Here is a 21,278-nt window from a genome sequence, read left to right on the forward strand (position 1 = left end):
AGCATAGCATACCCTATGACTAAGCCTCCTTGGGTGGGGAAAAGTGAATCAGGATGTGTGGTTTGGTGGAGATGTGTAAGATGAGGCCGCTCTTTATTGTGTATTCACCTGGACTGGTCTGGGGTAGAGGAAATCCTTTCCTCTTTACATTTACTAAGAGAGCAGTTCAGTGATGTGGAATTTAGTGGGTTTTCCCAGCTTAATTGATCTTCATGGTCCAAATGTAGGGTGTGCGCACCTTCTCTCACAATTTTTAGGTAATTGGCAACATCAAAGAAAAACACAATACAATGTCTTCATTTATAATACATTATTACAAGATCAACAAGGAATAACAAGGAATGCCTATCTTCCATAGAGCCAATAGACTTCCCAAGCAAGCTTATAGTTCTCCAGTGGTTAGGACCCCTGGGTAAGCAACATTTGTTAGACAAATGGCCAGAGACATGCACATATGAAAAATAAAATGTCCTGGGCAGAATTATTATTTGAATTGGAGTTTTAGATAAAATAAAAAAAACAAGACACTAGTGAACATTTACAAGGATAGGAGCTTGAGCCCAAAGCACTGGCTTAAATACAAGGCAATAAATTATAACCGTAACAGGAAAATTAAATCGAATGTGGTATTATTGAGAGAGTGCGTCACATTTGGCTGTACTGAATCAGAATTAAAACATCTATTAATTATCCAGCTATGATGTTGAAGCTTAAGGGAGGTAATATATGTGGTTGTACCATAGTCTGAAGGGTCAAGATCTCTTAAAAGCTTTAGTGCAGATGTGGCAAAAATTTTACCTTAAAGTAGGATGTGCCCCCTGTCCCCTTGAAAGCCAAGAGAGGTTGCCCCAGTTATCAGTTTAAAACTTCAGTAACTAGCAAATTTGTTAAACAGAGAAGTTGAAGTAGATCTGTAACACGAGGGCCCATCAGGCCAAGTGGACTTCAAGACCTAATAATTGACCCACCAGCTGGGAACAAGATTGGGGGAAAAAGAAATGACCAAAGCAAATTTGCAAGTAGCCATAAGCTTTAAAGGGTAATAAACAACTGTACCTGAGCATCACAAACTGAAAAACATTGAGCAGCATTTCCTCCTGGCCGACAGCACCCACATTACGATGGAGCGGTGGTCTGTCCTGAGCGGTGCCCACCCTGTTCCTGGTGTGGTAAGTAGCTGTCCCCCCTCTACCCCAGGAGGGTTTTGGGGTGGAGGTTGGCCTCTGCCTGGGATGGTCGGACCCCCGAGCTCCCCTCCCTCCCAGTCAGCATTTCCCCCTTTTTCTGTGGTCTTCTGCACACCTTGCCCCCCATCTGCCCACCCCTCCCTTTTTAGTGGGTGTTGAGCTGGGGATGGGGGCGGGGGGGAGTATGCTGCCGGCGACCAAGCAATCTAACCTTGGGAGGGGAATGAGCCTGGTGGGGGGTGTCTGCCAGGGCCCCCCTTCCTGTTGGGATCATTTTTGAGCTTCTGGGGTTCCCCGGAAGCTGTGTTGTGCCGCGCGGGCCACCATTTTCTTGTAGCCTTTTTTGCTACAGATAGGTCCGAAACGTACCTTTGCAATCCTTAAGCGTTTTGCAATGTGGTAACCCTGTGAGGATTCCCTCCTTAAAAAAAATGGACAGTTCCTCCTGTAGTGGACTCCCTGGTTTCCAGGTTGAATAAAGCCAACTTAATCCCGGTTGAAGAGTCCCCGGTTTTCTCAGATCCGGCTGATAGGAGGTCGGAGCCCTTGACCTGCCATATGTTCACTGTGGCTGGTTCAGGACTTAGGCTGGTATTTACTATTTCCCTGGTGTCGCAAGCTATGATGGAGTGGGCAAAAATTCTATGCCAGGACCTGGAGGGAGAACAGCTCCCCCCTCTTTTGCAGAGCTGGTGGATCAGTTGGTCCAAGGGCTACAGTTTGTCTGTGACGCCTCTTTGGATGCGGCTCCCTTGATTTCTAGACTATCTGTCTCAGCAGTGGTCCTGCGGCATATTATCTGGCTAAAATGCTGGTCTGCCGACCAGGCTTCTAAGAAGGCCTTATCCGATCTTCCATTTGTGGGGGATCGCCTTTTTGGAGCTTCCTTGGATGACATCATCAAAGGCCTCATGAGGGAAAGAGTACTCTTCTTCCTCAGGCTTCCAAGGGTAAGGAGTCCCGTCACAGACAGGGGTCCTTTATTTTCGGCTCACAATAGGCCTTTTCGTCCCTCAGGGTCTCCAGACATGGATCTAAGCCCTTCAGAGCCTCCGCCTGGACCTCAAGGTGCTAAACTGCTTTGTGCGAGTACAGAAGTTCAGAATGGAATCCATTCGCACAGTGGTGGCATTCCTAAATTAGGGGTATTTCCTTGCCTCCATTGACATCAAGGACGCCTATCTACACATCCCAATATGTGTCGGCCACGAGTGGGGAGGCATCCTCAGCACAGAGTGTGCTCAGGGGGTCTGGACTCTGGAAAAGTCCAGGCCACCGATCAATGTACTGGAACTCCGAGCAATCAGAGTTTGTCTGGATCATTGGACATGTCTCCAGGGGTGTCCGGTATGGATTAAATCGGACAATGCCACGGCCGTGGTCTATGTCATACACCAAGGGGCATGAGAAGTGTCCTGGTGGCTCGGGATGTAGCCGACATTCTAAGGTGGGCAGAACGATTCATTACAGCCCTCTCTGCTGTGCACATTCCAGGGGTGGAAAATTGGCAAGCGGATTACCTGTCGACAGGCGTTGGACCAGAGGAAAAGGTCACTTCATCCGGAGGTGTTTCATCAGTTGTGTCTCTGGTGGGGTATTTCCGAGGTGAATCTGTTGGCCTCTCACCTCAGAATCCTCTAGCAGATGCCACAGACGCATTAGTGGTTCCTTGGAGTCGGTATCGTCTGATTTATGCTTTTCCTTCTCAAGCTTCTGCCGAGACTCCTGCGCAGGATCGAGGCAGATAGGATTCCAGTCATCCTAGTGGCTCCTAACTGGCCTCACCGGTCTTGGTACGCCGATATGGTAGGGCTGGTCGCTGATGCTCTTTGGAGACTTCCTCTCAGAGACTACCTCTCTGTTGTCGCAAGGGCCAATCTTCCATCCTGCTTTACAGTCACTGGCATTGATGGCTTGGCTGTTGAAAGCCAGGTGCTGAAGGATAGACGGTTGTCTGACTCTGTTCCTACACTGTTAAAAGCTAGCAAATCTACTTCTGGGAAGATTTACCATCGTACATGGAAGACATACATTGGGTGGTGTGAATCCCTCTGGGTTCACCCTTGCTCCTTTTCGGTGACCCGGATCTTGGCTTCCCTCCAACGAGGGTTGAGCAGCACCTGGCCTTGAGTACCATCAAGTGCAAGGTTTCGGCTTTTGTGGTTTTCTTTCAACAACCTTTTGCTACACAATCCTTAGTGCGTACCTTTCTCCAGGGAATGAGAAACTTGGTTCCTCCAGTGCAGTCTCCATTGCCGCCATGGGACCTCAATGTTGTTGTCAGTTCTCCAGAAGCCTCACTTTGAAAACATTTGGGAGGTTCCCCTGCTTACGCTTTCCCAGAAGGTGGCCTTTTTGGTGGCTATTACTTCTGCACGCAGGGTGTCGGAGCTGGCGGTGCTGTCTTGTCATTTGCCATACCTGGTGGTTCACTGGAATAAAGTGGTTCTTCATCCATGTCTGTCGTTCCTTCCAAAGGTCGTCTCTGATATTCATTTGAATGAAGACTTTGTGTTGCCCTCCCTGTGTCTCAAGCCCAAAGCCCCTTTCACATGGGTGATCCGATCCGCCTGTCAGTTTTTCAGGTGGACCTGATCGGATGCTCCATGCAGACATCTCCGCTGACACCCGCTGCTATCCAATCCTGACCGTGAAATCCGGATGGATGGAAACCCTATTTTCCATCCGTCTGGAGGATCGGATTGGATGGGATTGGGTGAGAATGGACAGGCGATCCATTCTCATCCGATCTCCCCATAGAGGACAGCGGGGATCTGACAGCTCTGTCTCTGCACACAGAGCGGAGACGGAGCTGTCATCCGCCTGCTCGGTGGGGATCGGTGGATCGATCCCCCGCTGAGCAGAACGGACTCCGTCGGGCGGTGCGCCCGTGTGAAAGGGAGCCTAAGAATCCTAAAGAATTTGCCTTGCATTCCCTATATGTGGTTCAGGCAATAAGGGTGTACCTGGCAGCTACAGTCTTTTAGAAAGTCAGATTCACTAATTGTCCCCACGGATGGACCTCACAATGGGTTGGCTGCTTCTGCAGCGAAAGTTTCCAGATGGATCAGACAGACTGTGGTTCAGGCTTATTCCATTAAGGGTGAGGTTCCTCCTTTCCCTGTTAAGGCGCACTCTACTCGGGCACTTAGTGCCTCCTAGGCCTTCCGTCATCAGGCGTCAGTGATGCAGGTCTGCAAGGCAGCTACCTGGTTGTCTGTGCACACGTTCACAAAGTTTTATAAGGTGGATGTGTTGGCATCTGCGGATGCTTCCTTCGGCCGCAAGGTTTTGCAGGCTGCTGTTTATAGGACTTGGTTCTCTTTGAGGGTGTTTTAATTTTTTTTCATGTGAGCTCCAGTTGTTTTATGATTGAGCTCCATGTTACATGGTTGGCTATGTTTAGCCTTGGGAAGTATTTTTTTTCTTGCTGTTCTCACTCCTCATGTTTTACACTGCTTTGGGACATCCCACATAGTCAAGAAGATGAGGAGCTGTGTCTGTCAATGAATGAAAGAGAAAATGTGATTTTTGATGTCTAATGTTCATTGATGGACACAGCACCCACCCCTCTATGGAGTTGAGTTTTTTATCTTCTGACACTGCTTGTAACAAAACTGAGTACCTATAGCAGAGAGTGAGAGTACACCCCCTGGGACTGCCCCATAGGCGTAGTCAAGTTCTTTTCTGCCTAGTGTCCTATTCCTGTAGGGGACAGTAAAACCCACGTAGTCAAGAAGATTAGGAGCTGTGTCCGTCAATGAACATCAGAGAAATAGATTTTATGGTAAGTCAAAAATCCCATTATTTACTTCCTGGGATCCATCTGCCTTGCATTCAGAAGAGTGTAAACAGCTGAGAAAGCCCCTCCTCCCTTTCTCCATGAAGCTTCCTGTGACGTGTGACATTTTGCCTAGACCAGAAACAAGGACGCAACTGAAGAAATGTAAAAAAGAATGTTTAAAACAAATAAATATAATATACAGTACCTTCCTATCTATTTACTAATGCTAACAGGATAAGGATTAAAAATAGTTATTGTTGATTGAGAGAGTTTGCTTTCATTTTAAGGTCACCCCAGCATGTTCCCTCAGGTGCACAGGTGGGTGAGCGGGTATGACCAGCATAGGTGTTGTGCTAGCTGGGTGGCTGAAACTTAAGGCTGCAAAATACTTATCTGGTACATCCTGTTGTGGTAGAAGAGCTAGCAAGGCTCTGAAGGTAAAGCTGGTAGCAGGGACAACGTCCTTAAGCATACGCTGTAAGAACAATGCTGGCTGGGGAAGAATCCATCCATAGCCTGGCATATTTGGCTATTCCAGCATCTTCTGAAATATGCACTTTGGACCTTCTAATTTTCCAGTTGTTCAAAATGAATAGACAGAATCTGCTCCTGTATTCAGGAGACCGCTGATGTGTAAATTAGATCATTTAGACAAGAGCGATTTTTAGCTTCTTTGATTTTGGCCAGAAAAAGTTGATTTTCATCCCTAAGTCACATTGTTCATGCAGGCCTTGAAATTTGTCGCTCCCATGCCTATTTCGTGTCTCCCTGGAGAGTTTAAAATGTCTTTTGTAATTGGGTATGTTCATAATTTGCTATTGAATACTCAGCCCTCTATTTTGCTTCTGAATCAATACCGTTGTGCTGCTGATATTGTTTATGTGATTTCCTTTCTAAGTATATATATATATATATATATATATATACAGTGGGTACGGAAAGTATTCAGACCCCTTTAAATTTTTCACTCTTTGTTATATTGCAGCCATTTGCTAATATCATTTAAGTTCATTCTTCTTCCTCATGAATGTACACATAGCACCCCATACTGACAGAAAAACACAGAATTGTTGACATTGTTGCAGATTTATTAAAAAAGAAAACTGAAATATCACATGGTCCTAAGTATTCAGACCCTTTGCTGTGACACTCATATATTTAACTCAGGTGCTTTCCATTTCTTCTGATCATCCTTGAGATGGTTCTACACCTTCATTTGAGTCCAGCTGTGTTTGATTATACTGATTGGACTTGATTAGGAAAGCCACACACCTGTCTATATAAGACCTTCCAGATCACAAGGCATGTCAGAGCAAATGAGAATCATGAGGTCAAAGGAACTGCCTGAAGAGCTCAGAGACAGAATTGTGGCAAGGCACAGATCTGGCCAAGGTTACAAAAAGATTTCTGCTGCACTTAAGGTTCCTAAGAGCACAGTGGCCTCCATAATCCTCAAATGGAAGACGTTTGGGATGACCAGAACCCGTCCGGCCAAACTGAGCTATCGGGGGAGAAGAGCCTTGGTGAGAGAGGTAAAGAAGAACCCAAAGATCACTGTGGCTGAGCTCCAGAGATGCAGTCAGGAGATGGGAGAAAGTTGTAGAAAGTCAACCATTACTGCAGACCTCCACCAGTCGGGGCTTTATGGCAGAGTGGCCCGACGGAAGCCTCTCCTCAGTGTAAGACACATGAAAGCCCGCATGGAGTTTGCTAAAAAACACCTGAAGGACTCCAAGATGGTGAGAAATAAGATTCTCTGGTCTGATGAGACCAAAATAGAACTTTTTGGCCTTAATTCTAAGCGGTATGTGTGGAGAAAACCAGGCACTGCTCATCACCTGTCCAATACAGTCCCAACAGTGAAGCATGGTGGTGGCAGCATCATGCTGTGGGGGTGTTTTTCAGCTGCAGGGACAGGACGACTGGTTGCAATCCAGGGAAAGATGAATGCGGCCAAGTACAGGGATATCCTGGACAAAAACCTTCTCCAGAGTGCTCTGGACCTCAGACTGGGCCGAAGGTTTACCTTCCAACAAGACAATGACCCTAAGCACACAGCTAAAATAACAAAGGAGTGGCTTCACAACAACTCCGTGACTGTTCTTGAATGGCCCAGCCAGAGCCCTGACTTAAACCCAATTGAGCATCTCTGGAGAGACCTAAAAATGGCTGTCCACCAACGTTTACCATCCAACCTGACAGAACTGGAGAGTATCTGCAAGGAGGAATGGCAGAGGATCCCCAAATCCAGGTGTGAATGACTTGTTGCATCTTTCCCAAAAAGACTCCTGGCTGTATTAGATCAAAAGGGGGCTTCTACTAAATACTGAGCAAAGGGTCTGAATACTTAGGACCATGTGATATTTCAGTTTTTCTTTTTTAATAAATATGCAACAATGTCAACAATTCTGAGTTTTTCTGTCAGTATGGGGTGCTATGTGTACATTCATGAGGAAGAAGAATGAACTTAAATGATTTTAGCAAATGGCTGCAATATAACAAAGAGTGAAAAATTTAAGGGGGTCTGAATACTTTCCGTACCCACTGTATATTTCAAAATTATTATGCCTTGCTTTAAATTTCCAATTATTAATAAAAATAATGACATGGTTGTCCTTTCTTCCTCCCTTTTCCTGTAGGGTTGGGAGGAAACTGTGGATGCAGCACTGTCTCACCTTTTAAGGACATGTCTGTCCAAAAGCTCCAAAGAACAAGCTCTAAACCTCACTAGCCAACTCAGCATCCCAAAAGATACTACTAGGCTGAAGAAACACATCACCTTGCTGTGTGACAAGCTGGCCAAAGGTGGCAGGTTGTCTTTAAGTGCCGACTCTGGATCTCAACAAGCCATTGTAATGCCAGGTAAAACATGAATAATACATGTGACTGTGAAGATTTGTTTTTTTTTTTTCTCAAGTACTAAGTGGAATTAACACAAATTCAAATCAAAACTAAATTACTGAAACTGAATGTTAAATGTTTAATATGCGTAGGCATACTTTAATTTGGCACTTATCTTTTAAATGTATGTATTTATTTATTTATTAAAACTTATACTTTAGCTATGCCCATTACTACTAAGTTTAATGTATACACATACAGTATGTGGTCACAAATTACTTTTACAAAGTGTCTTTTAGAGCACCTTCTAGTGATTAGTCTTAAACCCTTTAAGACCCAGTCACATCCAATATGATATGTTCTAACACAATTATGTTTCCAACATATGTCCCCCAGTGGAAAAAAGATAATTTACTCACTCTATTTTACTCACTTGTACCGTCACTGAAGTAAAAAAATCTAGTCTTGTGTATTAAACTCCTGCTTGACCACCCATCTCCTAATTTTATGTTAAGGTAATAAAGTCAGTGAAATCATATTATGAGATTTTTTTCTATGATCTAGAACAGGGGTCTCCAAAGTCTGGCCTGTGGGCCACACTTTTCCCATCCTCTCTCTTCTTACAAACTTACATTTTTTGGTATAATAGGTTTTATTGAAATTTTACCAGGTATATACAACCAGTACAGAAATAACAAATAATAAGATAACTAACAAAGAATAACACATCGGCCATAGAGGTTTATCAAGAAAAACTTGAAAAATACATGCAATATTGAAAAAATGTGCTAATGACATGCACATCAAGTGGAGTATACCAAACGGGAAGGCCCAAACAGTGGGGATAAACGAAAAGCATCCAACCATGGAACGCCCAGAAGTTCCATCCATCCCCGCACCATTGTCAACACTGGTACGTCAGGACAGGGGAGGACTCACTGCGGCATCCCACTAAGAAAGTGCCCCCGGGTATCCCACACTGGTTCAGGGTCTATAGAGTGTAAACTTAGCACTAATTCTACATATTTAGTTTGCATCCCATGTGCGAAGTGTAAGGAAAGGGAGAAAAAGAAGTAAAGCAAGGAGAAAGAAAGAGAAAACAACCAAATAGGGGGAGATGTGAAAAACAAAACAAATCATTTGGATCAAGTGAACAGATTGTAGGTGTATTTGTGAGGAGAATATGTAGTCATTAGGGTGCCACTTAAGTGCTGTACAGCGATGTTATGGTAATCTGTGATAATCTCATAAGAATAGTACATCCAACCTGACCATGTGTCTCTAAACCTTTCTTGTTGATCTTTGACCATATGAACCCATCGTTCAGCTTCCATGATTGTATCAACTTCCCTTTTCCAGTCTAGCAGAGTGGAACATTTAGGTTTTTTCCAAAACCTGGGAATTAATGATTTGGCCGCATTTAATAATTGAGAAGTTACACTTTCTTTGTAAATTTTTAAGGATGAGGGAACCCCATGGAACAAAAAAATGCAAATGGAGAGAACTCTATAGGTCTAAGAGTCGTCCGTTTTATCCATGGGGTAATGGCTTCCCAAAATGGTTTAATTTTGGGGCAGGACCACCACAGATGGAGAAATGTGCCTGGGCTATCCCATCCCCTCCAGCAATGTGCATCTACCATCAAATACATTTGTGCTAGTTGGACAGTAGTCCAATACCACCTGATGAGTAATTTGTATGACATTTGTTGCGTGCGGGAGTCTCTGGATCTTTGGCGGGTTAAAGTCTTGATCCATTTCCCTCTCCCACTCCCTAACAAAGTAGGGGACAGAGGAAGACTGGGCCCTGAAAATTAGCCTATACATCTGTGATAGCAGATGCCTAGACTCTGGAGGGTCTATGCATAGAGATTCAAAGGTGGTAAGTGTATTAAGGGGTCACACACTAGGCTGTAATTTATGAAAAAAAGTCCATCAATTGTAGATATTTCCAGGTCTCTAAGGGTATATTCCCAAAGGAATATATCAACTCCAAACTCTGTGGGGCGAATTTAGCGCATGCCATTTTCTCATCCAAACCCCAAGAGGTAAAATATCTCGATTCTTCACCCAGTGGTGCTAGGGGGGATGTTGGGGGGGGAGGGCATAGTGGCCCAGTACATTTAATCTGTCCCACACTGACAGGAAAGCCCGGCTCAACGGAGATGTCCAATCCGAGAGACCCCTAAAAGCAGCAGGGATCCAGGGAGCACCCGTTACATTCCTGCCTGCCATTATTTTCTCTAATGGAACCCATAGTTTAGTCCAGGACTCATGACACCAATTTAATATACTCATCAAGAACATAGCCTTATAATATAGAGCAACATCGGGGAGACCCACTCCTCTATCCAGTTTGTGTCTACGGAGAATCTCGTAAGCCAGCTTAGGGCATTTGTCTTTTCATACAAATGCTATGACTGCCCTACATAGGGGTCTAAAGACAATTTGGGGGAGGGCAATGGGCACAGTATACAGAATGTAAATTATCCTAGGTAGAATGGTCATTTTGAGAACATTCACCCTCCTGAACCATGTTAGGGGGTGGCCCTTCCAACTCTGCAAGTCCTTTGAAATGAATAGGGTACCATAGTTGAGGTTGTATAAAAGTTTTGGATACAGGGTGATACTGATCCCCAGATATGGTAGGTAATTAGTGCGCCAATTAAACAGAAAGGAATGTTGCAGGGAGGTTGCCATGGCTGGGGGGACGTGAATGGGCAAAAGTTCAGATTTTCCAAAATTTGTTTTAAAATTAGATAGGAGGCCAAATTTGTGAACTTCGGATAGTAGAGTGGGTAGGGATATCTGAGAGGTAGATAGGTAAAACAAAAGGTCATCTGCATAAGTGGATAGCTTGTGCTCCGTGGAGCCAATGCGAATTCCTGAGATATCTGTATTACCCCTAACCGTGCGGAGGAAAGACTCTAGAACTAGGGGAAAGAGGGCACCCCTGCCTGGCCTCATTACGAATGCCAAAAAGGTCTGAGAGTGTACCGTTTACCTTAACCCTGGCTTTGGGGTCTGCCTGTAGCGCCAACACCCAGCCTAACATACGTTTACCTAGATCCAAAGCGCTCAATACTTCTGTCATAAAGGACCAGTTTACACGATTGAAAGCCTTTTCGAGGTCAATAGATAAAACTACTCGTGGGGTTTGGTTGGGTTCATGTTGTACCCAGCGGAGCAAATAGAGGGCCCATATAGTATTATTTCTAGCTTCACGGCCTACCATAAAGCCTGTCTGGATGCACTAGTATCACTGTGTGGTTTTGCAAGCGAAGGGCCAAGATCTTGGCTAAAAGTTTAGTATCGAAGTTTAGGAGAGCGATGAGTCTGTAATTAGCACAAAAACTGGGGTATTTCCCAGGTTCTCGGTAACACGGTTATATGGGTCAAAAGAGCCTTTGGAGGCAGGGGGTTAGAGGTGGTAATAGAGTTAAAATAGCTACACATAGGTGATGCCAGGGTAGTAGAAAAATTTTGTAGTACGTATTGGTGAAACCGTCGGGTCCAAGGGCAGGGAAGCAACCGCCTTACCCAACTCTAAAACAGAAAGGGGGCTTTCCAGCTCCTCAAGAATTGTTGAGGGTAGCGCTGGAAAGTCAGACTCCTAAAGATAAGCTTGAATCTTAGTGATCTGGTGGATAGTATTGTCTTTCGGGTAGGAGGGAGGGATATTATATAAGGATTCATAGAAGTGGTGGAATTTTGCTGCTATGAATTGAGTGACCACCACTTGTTTGTTCTGGACAAACAAGGCATGAAAATGGCAGGATTCCTGTTGCTTCTTCAATTGCCTGGCTAATAACCTGCCACATTTATTCCCTTGTTCACAAAAATGACAGGCAAAATATCTATGTTTATCTGTGGCCCTGCGATCCAAACACTGAGATACATTAAGTCGCAGTCGCTCCAAATGTTGGTCATAGACAGGGTCAAAACTCGCCTTGTGTTTGATCTCAAGGGAGTGGATCTTTTCTAATAGCTCGTCAATTTCCTTCTGTTTATCCTTTTTGATCCATGAATCATGGGAGATTAATTCCCCTCTAACGACTGCCTTGTGAGCTTCGCAGAGTGCCTGCCTGCACACCTCCTCCTGTGAATTAGTTTCAAAATACGATGTCAAAGTGGGGGAGTAGGGCCTCAGAGACCAACTTATCATCTAAGAGGAACTCGTTCAGTCGCCACGTCCGCTCAAGAGGGTGGGTGGAGACTAGGCAAAGGGTCAGGGTTACAGTTACAGGGGAATGATCAGAAATAGTAATGGATTCAATAGTTAATGAGCGAATAAGTCTAAAATAAAATTGATCTACCATCAGCAAATTAAGGCTGGAGTAAGTATCATGGGTTTTGGAATTGTAGCTATAGTCTTTGTCTCTGGAATGAAGAGCATGGCAGCTGTCCACCAGATGTAGGGAGAACAAACGTTGCTTAATGTGTTTGAGGGCTCTGAAGGACAGGGATGTTTTCCCCGATGAGGTGTCCAGGCAGGGATCCAAGGCAGTTTTACCATTCCGAATTGTTGTCAAGCGCAAGGGAAAACCCCAATGGTAATTGACACTCACTGATTGCAAGGTCCCGAGAAGTGGATGTACAGCTCTACGCTGCATAAGGGTGAGGTTTGATAAATCAGGGAACAGTGAAAGTTGAGCGCCATTAAAGTCCACGGTGGGTTTGCCACAAACAGCTCTCATAATAGGCTCCTTCACAGAGTACTTATGTAATTTATATATGACATCTCTCAGGTTAGCGGTTTCATCTGGGACAGGTTTTAGAGCCCAGTGGACTCTGTCCACTTCAATTTTGTTGGGCGGGGAGTCCCCAAAAATTTGGTGGAAAAGGCCCTGTACAGTGGGAAGCAGGTCAGAAGCACGGGTAGCTTCAGGCAGACCTCTGATGCAGATGTTCTGGCCTCTGTCTCTATTTTCATAATCATCAAGTTGTTCCAGGAGGGAGTTCAAAACCTCCTCATGGTATTTAGAAGTGTCTTGAATTGAGGAGACAATCTGCATAATGTTGTTCTGTCCAGTTTCCACTGCTTCAACCCTGTGCCCCAGTGCAACTGTGCCAACCTTGAGCCCATCCACAGCTTGTTTGCAGGACAGTTCCAAAATAGCTATCAGTTGCTGGATATTAGCTTTGTTAGAAAGGGCTTTAATGTGTTCCCTAATGTGCCAGTCCATGTCGGTAATATCAGAGTCTAGTTGAGTGGAGAACTGACCCATGGAATATGTGGAAGCTGAGGGGCTAGGGGAACTGCACCTGTTGTGTGCTTCTTGCCCTGGAAGAGCTGCTGCTGGGAGCTGGGGAGCCGCGATGCAGTGTCTCTCATGCCGGCGCCATCTTGCCAGAATTTAAACGGCCTGCAGCATGATGAGAAAAAAGGGTTGTAGCCCACCCACCGGCGTTTTACCATCGCCGGGTGGTTGAGAAGCGGTGCCGCAACGAGATGGGATGGGAAATGTGGTGGATGAGGGTTGCGATCTGCTGCTGGGAGCTGTCAGGGAGCCCGGGGATTAGAGAGCTCTAGGCCGCACATCTGCTCCACATGCCATCCAGGCCACATCCCCCATAAACTTCAATTCAATGCTAAATTTCCTTCAAAGCTTGTTAAGCATTGGGGAGACAGTATGGCAACACTTCTGTCCATTTCACAAAGTGGAGCAGAACCTAAAAGATTTAATTTAAACTTCTTTTTTATTCTGATTCCTCTTCTTTTAGTTTAAATTCTCTGCCCATTTCCCTGCCTCCAAGGACCCCCCCCCCCAAGCTGTTATAGAAGCTTCTATGAATTTCAGCTAAAAGAAGAGGAAAAAGCACAAGGGACCGATCCGGCTGATTGAGTGTGGGGAGGTGTGGCGGCAGTAAACACAGAGTCCAGTTGCAGAAAACAGAACTTGTATTGATGCAGAATCCAGTAATTCACTGGAAGGCACCTGACTGGGAACACTCACAGCATGTACCAGCAATGTGTAGCAGAGTAGGTCTCAGATGTGCTGACAGTGTCTGTCTTGAGGGGCAGAATGCGGCCTGGCCGGTCCAAACCCAAGTGGGGAGGTCTCCAGAAGGATGGTGTGTCCCTATCCTTTCCCTACTAAACTGGTACCTTTCCCTGCTTCTAATCACTATCCCTGTCAGACAGGCGACCTGTCCCCATACTACCCACATGCGGAATGCACACCAAGCCTAGGAGCCAGGGCCTTAAATAGGCTCTGCCTAACCCAAGATGGCTGCTAGTCACATGAGGTGACAGCATCCAATGGAATAGCTTCCATAAGTGTGTACTTGTATAAATTCAGAGGACTAAGTGTCATTTCTGTCTGCTGCCTTGTTCCTGTGCTATCTGCATGAGTCACTTCTGACAAGTCTTCCTCACACCAAGAGGTAAAAAAGTGACAGGGAAGGGCACTTCAGCACACAGACTGTGATTGACAGTTTCAGCCCTGCTCCTGTGTGAAGGGGGGTGTATAGCTCTCGCTGAGCTATACAGGGTGCAATTTCATCTCCCTGCTTTCTGAAAGCTCAGACAAGCTGTATAAATTCTTGAATTTGACTGTAGAGAAGAGACAACTGAAGATTAGAAGGTATAACTTATGCAGGATGGTTTGCTTCATCGCTATATTACCTGAGGTCAGTCATTTCACTGGGTAAATGTAAGGGTTTACAACCATTTAAAGAAGGGTATACACCCACAGTTTTCTTGGGGAACTGTCCGTTTTTTTTATTTCAAATCACTGGTTGAAGGAAAGAAAACTGACAGTTCCTTGCATCCACACAAGTGATGTGGATGCAGGGGTCTCCCCCGCTGAGCTATTGCATCCTGACAGCTGGGACTCCCCCCCCTCCTTCAGAATACACTGATCATGATGAATGTTGGTATACCAGCATGACCATTTGACAGAAGATGGTCTAATGATTGGCTTCTGTTGAACAGACAGGGGTACACACGGACCAAAGTTTGTCCAGTTCCTGCTGAACCAGTCAAATTTAGGTATGTGGGTACCGGACTTTAGAAAATGAAGGTAATCACAAAAGGAAGAGATAGGTTACTCTTCTGGAAGAAAGAATAATTAACAGGCGACTTTTTTCTTGCTTCTGTCCCCATTGGAGAGATCTCCCATCCTGTCCACTGATCCCCTCTCACATGGAAGTATAAGTGATATCTCCCCAAAAGGTAATAGTAAAAAACTGATTGGTTCTTATTCATTCTCTTTATTCAGAACAAAACATATTGTTTTCTGCTGGCATAATTAGTGCTTTAAGGGCCTATATGGGTAAAAGGGATATTTAAAAATGACATTGTTCCTAATTTGTAGTTATATCCTTAGATTAGCATGAAAAACTTACTCGGTCTGATCAGTGGGTTTTGTTTTTATTCGATGGGAAAAATAAGTAACAGGATTTTTAATTTCTCAAGTTTACCTCCCTTACATTAGTATTGCTATCATTTCTCATTTGATATACAAATTCACTATCTGTTTTAAATGATTAACTCTGCTTTCATTTTTAAATATGTCATGATTGTGTCCTTATGAAAGAATACGCTGGTTTTTCTGGTATATAATACTATGTGCAGTGAAGGCTTTTGTGGAACACATTCCACATTTTTCTAGACCAGAATGGGTCAATCTCTGGCTGCTTTTCATAGGCCTAAAACGTCAAAGAACTTGTAAATAATACTCAATGAACTATGTTTGGAGAGTAATGACCGCGATAAGAGTCAACATCCTCCTGGGATTGTAAAACCCCTTCTCTGCTGTTTACACATTGACAGTTCACAATGTAGACATTCAGGGTCTTTGTGGACAAGCTTAAGCCATTCTCATAAAAGATATTTTTTCAGGAAAGGGATACTTGTTTCATTCCTTGACTTGATAGCTGTTGGTTTTGTTGGCTTGATTTTTTTAAATGTCTGTACTGTCCTTTTTTTTTTTGTAGCGTTCTACAATGTTAGGCATCAATAAAAGAAAGGAAAAGCAATGATTTTTGTGTTAAAAGAAACAAAAAAATAGAAAATGACTTTACATTTTTGATGCAATTTTAGAATGTAAAGAAAATTTCTTCCCACCTGTTCAGATAGGATTCCAAAAATATATCAACAATTTTTTGTCTAACAATCAAGTATGAAATAATTTTTACAATGTCTAAAGAAGTTTTCTTAAAAACATGCAATTTCCGTTTTTTTAGTTACTAATTATTACTTGCCCATTTGGCTTAACCTCCCTGGCGGTATGATTATGTCTGGAATTACATACCAAAAGCGGTACAATTCTTTTCATGGAAATTTGGCGTTATGTATTATAGGCCTACAATTCTTAGTAATTACTGACTTAAACCTGACCAAAACAAGACTCTAGTAGACATCCCAGATGTGATCAATTTGAAACACAAACGCATGAATTATAATCGAATCAATAATATTATTTTATTATTTAATATATAATATATATAATAAAATTATATTATTGATTAGATTATAATTCATGCATTATATATTATATATAGATATGTGTGTGTGTGTGTGTATATATATATATATATATATATATATACATATATATATATATATATATATATATATACACACACATATATATATATATATATATATATATATATATATAATATATAACGCATGAATTATAATTGAATCAATAATATAATTTTATATATATGTGTGTGTGTGCATATTATATATATATATATATATATATATATATATATATATATATATGCATATGCATATATATATATATATATGCATGTATATATATATATATATATATATATATATATATATATATATATATATATGCATATATATATATATATAATATAATATAAAGTGTGTTTTGTGTAACGTTTTTTTTTTTTTTTTTGAATTTCCCTCCCTAGTTCCGCTCCCATGCAGCATTGCTGCTGCAGGGAACGGAACTAGGAAGTGATCGTACCGACGGAGGGACGGAGGAGCGGCGGGACTCTCGGCTGGCGGTCACAGCAATGAGAGATCATCGCTGGATCGCCAGGATAAGGTAAGAGAAGCTCCGCTGCGCTCTCTGCAATCCACCCCGAGCGTGACTCGGGGTTACCGCTCCTGATATGAAAAATCAACCCCGAGTCACGCTCGGGATTACCGCTAAGGCGGTTAAATATTGTTTAAAATTAACATGCTTTGCTTTATTTTCAAGTTCTCAACTTCTTGGTAAGCTGAAAGTAACTCTGTAATTAAAAAAAACAAAACAAAAAAAAGCATAGCCTGTAAAGCTTCATCAATTATACTTACCGGTCCTGACTTCTTGCTGTTCAAACCTACACTGGAATCTCCAGTATCCTACACTTCTGATGTGGGCTGAACTAAAAAACAGTTCTGCTCCAATGCTCCAGTAGGTGAGTCCTGTAACTAGTAACACTGTATACTGGAGCTGGTCAGGATGTAAGGCTCACCAGGCTCAGCTTAGACTACAAAAAAATGGCGCCCGGCTGCATGCAGGCCAGTCGCAATTTTTTTTTTTGTTTCCTATACTACTGACTATGTTGGATGCCTGCATATCCCCTCTACATGTAGAGAGACTAGTGATGCATTGTCTGAAACTACATTCCACAGCAGGAAGATGCAGGCAGTCAGCATACTCAGAAGTGTCCAAAGCTGGCAATTCTAGTGGCAGTGTAGATATGCCAGAGAACGTGTAACTGAAGACTAAACTAATTTTTCAGTTTTGCATAGAAGAATTAGGTTTTTATTGCTGTCTTTATTCCTGCTTATGGAGGTTTAACCTCTCTTGAAAATTATGAAAAAAAAATCTAGAATTTTGAGTTGTCACTGGGATAGAAATAGAGCACACATTTTCCAACGGATGCATCTGATCTGGTAACAAATAAGGGGCTTTCTCCTTATAAGGTCACTGTCCTTTTTGATGCTACAACATTATTACTGGCAAACTTTATTGCTGAAGTGATTACAGACCTTCTGTAAGGGGACTGTTCCATTCCTTGCCCCCCCCCCCCCCTCTGCTCTCTGCTTCACCCCTCTTCTGCCATGGTCTTGTTGCAGACCCAGTGAAGTTTTCTTCCATTATTTGGTCTAGTTAATGCCACTTTTTGCTGATTTCAAAATGAGTCTTGAGTCGATCCTCGATAATTCTCAATGAGTCTACAGCTATTATTGATTAAAGTATCTATTGACTGAGCACGGAAAAGGACCTTTTTTTTTTTCTCTTGTTTTTATTTAATTATAAGCTGATCTGCACTTCATAGGATGTTTAGAATAAGAATTGTACCCTTGATCACCACCCCTGAGGAAAGAGGACAATTTGAATTCTGAAACACGTCGGGTGTCCGCATAGGGTTCATGATCAATTCTGTACATCATTCATTACATTGTTGTGTAGATGGTTTGCATTCGTGCTCCTTATCATTGTGCATTTGTATCAGCTTTTTGTTTTTAAATTACTATTTAATAAAATATTTTGTATTTTTATATATTACTACCTTGATATATATATTTTTGTTGTCCTAACAAGCCACATATATACTTTTTTGAAGGCCCCTAAAGTCCCGTTCAGAGGCGCTTCCTTTTTTTGTAGAGAAAGCTGTCACAAACCTATGAGCTCCATAATATGAAGACCAGGGAGATATTTCAGATTCCAACTGAAACTTAGGCAGGCCATAGATGATGTGACTTTCTTTCTGGAAACTAGGGGTTGCAGGAAATAAAATCGCTTGATTCCCCCATCAACACAGTCAGTTGTGGGGGAATCCTTCCCATGGAATAGGGGAAATCCTGCCATGGAGCTATTGTCTTCTCCCGGCAGGGGGAGGGGATCACAGGGAGCCATCAGTGGAATTCCCTGGATTCAGAGAAAGCTCAATTCCCTGCCGGAAGAACGCAATGACTCCACGGGAGGGATTCCTCTAATTTTCCACCAGTGGAATTCCCTGGGTTGAGAGAAAGCTGTCACAAACCTAGGAGCCAATGTAATTAAAAAAAAAATGCTTTTCTGCTCTCAAGTGATGTGCTTTGAGACTAATTTGTATCAACTCTTCATCAGCACCAATATGCCTTGCTGCCCCCTGAGGACAATGGGTATCGTTATATGCAATGCAAAACAACAAAGAGAGGAGAGCACCGATCTAGCACATTACCTTAATAAAATTTAGTGAAAATAAAAAAGTAACAAATGTTGTACTCACAGACACAATGACATTAACTGGTAAGTCATAAAAAGCAAAAGGATCACTTTTAGGTCTACTACGATCAACCAGTATAGGAAGAGCAGGCAGCAGCTGAAGTGGTGTAGTGGCTGACATGTTTCAAGGGACAGAAGCCAAAAGGATGAATGACTAAACCTCCATCTATATACTGTATGTACATTATTACACCCATATAGGTTAAATTCATCTTCCCAAAAGATTGAGTGGTGGGACTCAAGGGGCCAGAGTGTCACAGCCCTCAGGTCATATACATCATACATGCAGCAGATGTAGCCACACATTTAGATAGTACTGTTAAGAGGTTTGGTAACGAGGTCGTCGGTTGGGTGATAAATAGAAGTACATCTTCAGAGGACATGCATATTTCACTGTATCATGACCTTCAGAATAGCCCATAATGTTTGGATGATGATGAATAGCCATGGCCAATGGCTCAATTGCTAGTGCAAAAAGCAAGGGTGAAAGAGGGCACCCTGCCTTGATCCCCTTCCAAGAAGGAAGAAAGAAGTAAGAGTTGCAGCCCAGTAGCCTAGTTCTGGTTTAAGGAGCAGTGTATAAGACTTGAAACCCATTGAGGAATTCCCCTCCAAAGCCATAGCGTTTGGAAGCATGGACAAATATTGCCAGGTTAAATTGTCAAAGTCCTTATGAATATCTAATAATAGCAAAACATCACATCAGAAAAAGCTGTCTCTCCGTGTATCGACTCTAATTGTTTAGTTAGGGATTTAGAAGAAGGAATATAATTACTTCTATCCAGCGAAGCATGGACTGCCATGTTGAAATCCCAGCCTAACAACATACAGTATGTGGTGAATGGTACCTGTCCAGGATTTCAAAAAAGTTATTGAAGAAAAGAAGCCTGGGAATCACGAGGGGCATATATATTAGTGATAGTAAATTCTCAGCCTGTTATCAGCCCTTTAAGGATCAGGAATCAGCTATCCCTATCATGATACACGTTTTGTACAGAAAATAGAAGAGAGTTATGAATGAAGAGAAATTCAGGATAGCTAGAATTTGCAAAATGCGTTTCCTGTAACCTGGATTACTTTAGCTCCCAAATGTTTGTATTGTTGAAAGGCTTTTTTCAGCTTATGTGGGGAATTAGAACTCTGAACATTATGAGAAATACACGTTGAGAAAAGGTATACGGAAATAATGGTATAGTCATCGCCTAATTCTAAATACAGAAGAGGGAGATTGGGCCATCTACAGTGATCACGTCATACAACACCCAGAATGCATTGATTGATCATTCAGTAGTTAATGTACATTTGCTTTTATTAATATTTTGTAGTGAGTGGGTTGCTGTAAGGTTTTGCAAACAGGTATTCTATTGTATTACACCGTGGCTACACCACTTTGTTTATTGTTGCTGGTTAAATCATGCAGCTATGAGTACCATCATTTTCTCATTTGGTATTCATTTTTTACCAAGAATATAAAATCATATTCCTGAAAAATTATTATCATTAATACCTTTCTAGGTCTCCCATCTAGCCCCCCACCAATTTCAGTTGTAAATACATATAGCTCCATTCAGTTGTAATATTTTAGTTTTCTTCTCAGTTTAGGGTGTTGCCCACACAGCCTGTAAAATACAACATTTTCAAAATGTATAGAAATCAGTGCTGTATATTGATTCTGGAACACTTTTGTTCTTAAAGGTTGTAATCAGAACTGTTTGATTTCTCGTTTAAGTTTGCACTAAGTATTTTTATTATTATTATTTTCTCTTTTTAGGGCTCCCATCCAGTCCCCCACCAGTAGCAGTTGGCAATGCATAACTCCATTGGTTTGTAATATATTATTAGTGTTGTTTTCAGTTTAAGCAAGGTCAGAATTGCAATATGACATTATCTCATGTCCTAACGTTATGCACTGGCATCAATAGGAGAAAATGTGGAGACACAAGATGGAAATGAAGAAAAACAAGCTCACAATAGCTTCTGATGTCACCTATGTGGACTGCCACAAAATGGAGATCATTGAAACATTCAAGATGCTGCCATGGAGTTATTATGGGCAGAATATGGACAACTATAATTTAAAAATGGTGTAATAAAATATATTTTATACATTTTCAGGTCATGTAAGCTACAACCACAGATTTATAGAGCAATCCTTAAATTTGTTTTTCTATGTTGCTAAAATATTTTGTAGTTTTAAACTGAAATGTTACATAGCAATTTTATATGGTTTGTGTATGAAATGTGACCATATTTTGCAAGCCATCTGTGCAATACAGAT

General features: G+C 42.4%; 1 protein-coding gene across 4 annotated transcripts in view; it reads left to right on the forward strand.

Annotated features, from left to right (window-relative positions):
• BBS9 (Bardet-Biedl syndrome 9) overlaps positions 1–20,951 on the forward strand; it is a 629,867-nt gene extending 608,916 nt beyond the window's left edge. For all 4 annotated transcript variants that reach the window (XM_082258749.1, XM_082258751.1, XM_082258748.1 and 1 more), the window contains 2 exons: positions 7,611–7,833; positions 20,772–20,951. In XM_082258749.1, the coding sequence (XP_082114875.1) occupies positions 7,611–7,833; positions 20,772–20,815 (267 nt within the window). In that variant the 3' untranslated portion in view covers positions 20,816–20,951. The remainder of the gene's footprint in view (positions 1–7,610; positions 7,834–20,771) is intronic.
• The last annotated feature ends 327 nt before the right edge of the window (positions 20,952–21,278 follow it).

The sequence above is a fragment of the Pelophylax lessonae genome (genome assembly GCF_965119305.1).
Source record: "Pelophylax lessonae genome assembly, chromosome: 5".
Taxonomy (NCBI): Eukaryota; Metazoa; Chordata; class Amphibia; order Anura; family Ranidae; genus Pelophylax; species Pelophylax lessonae.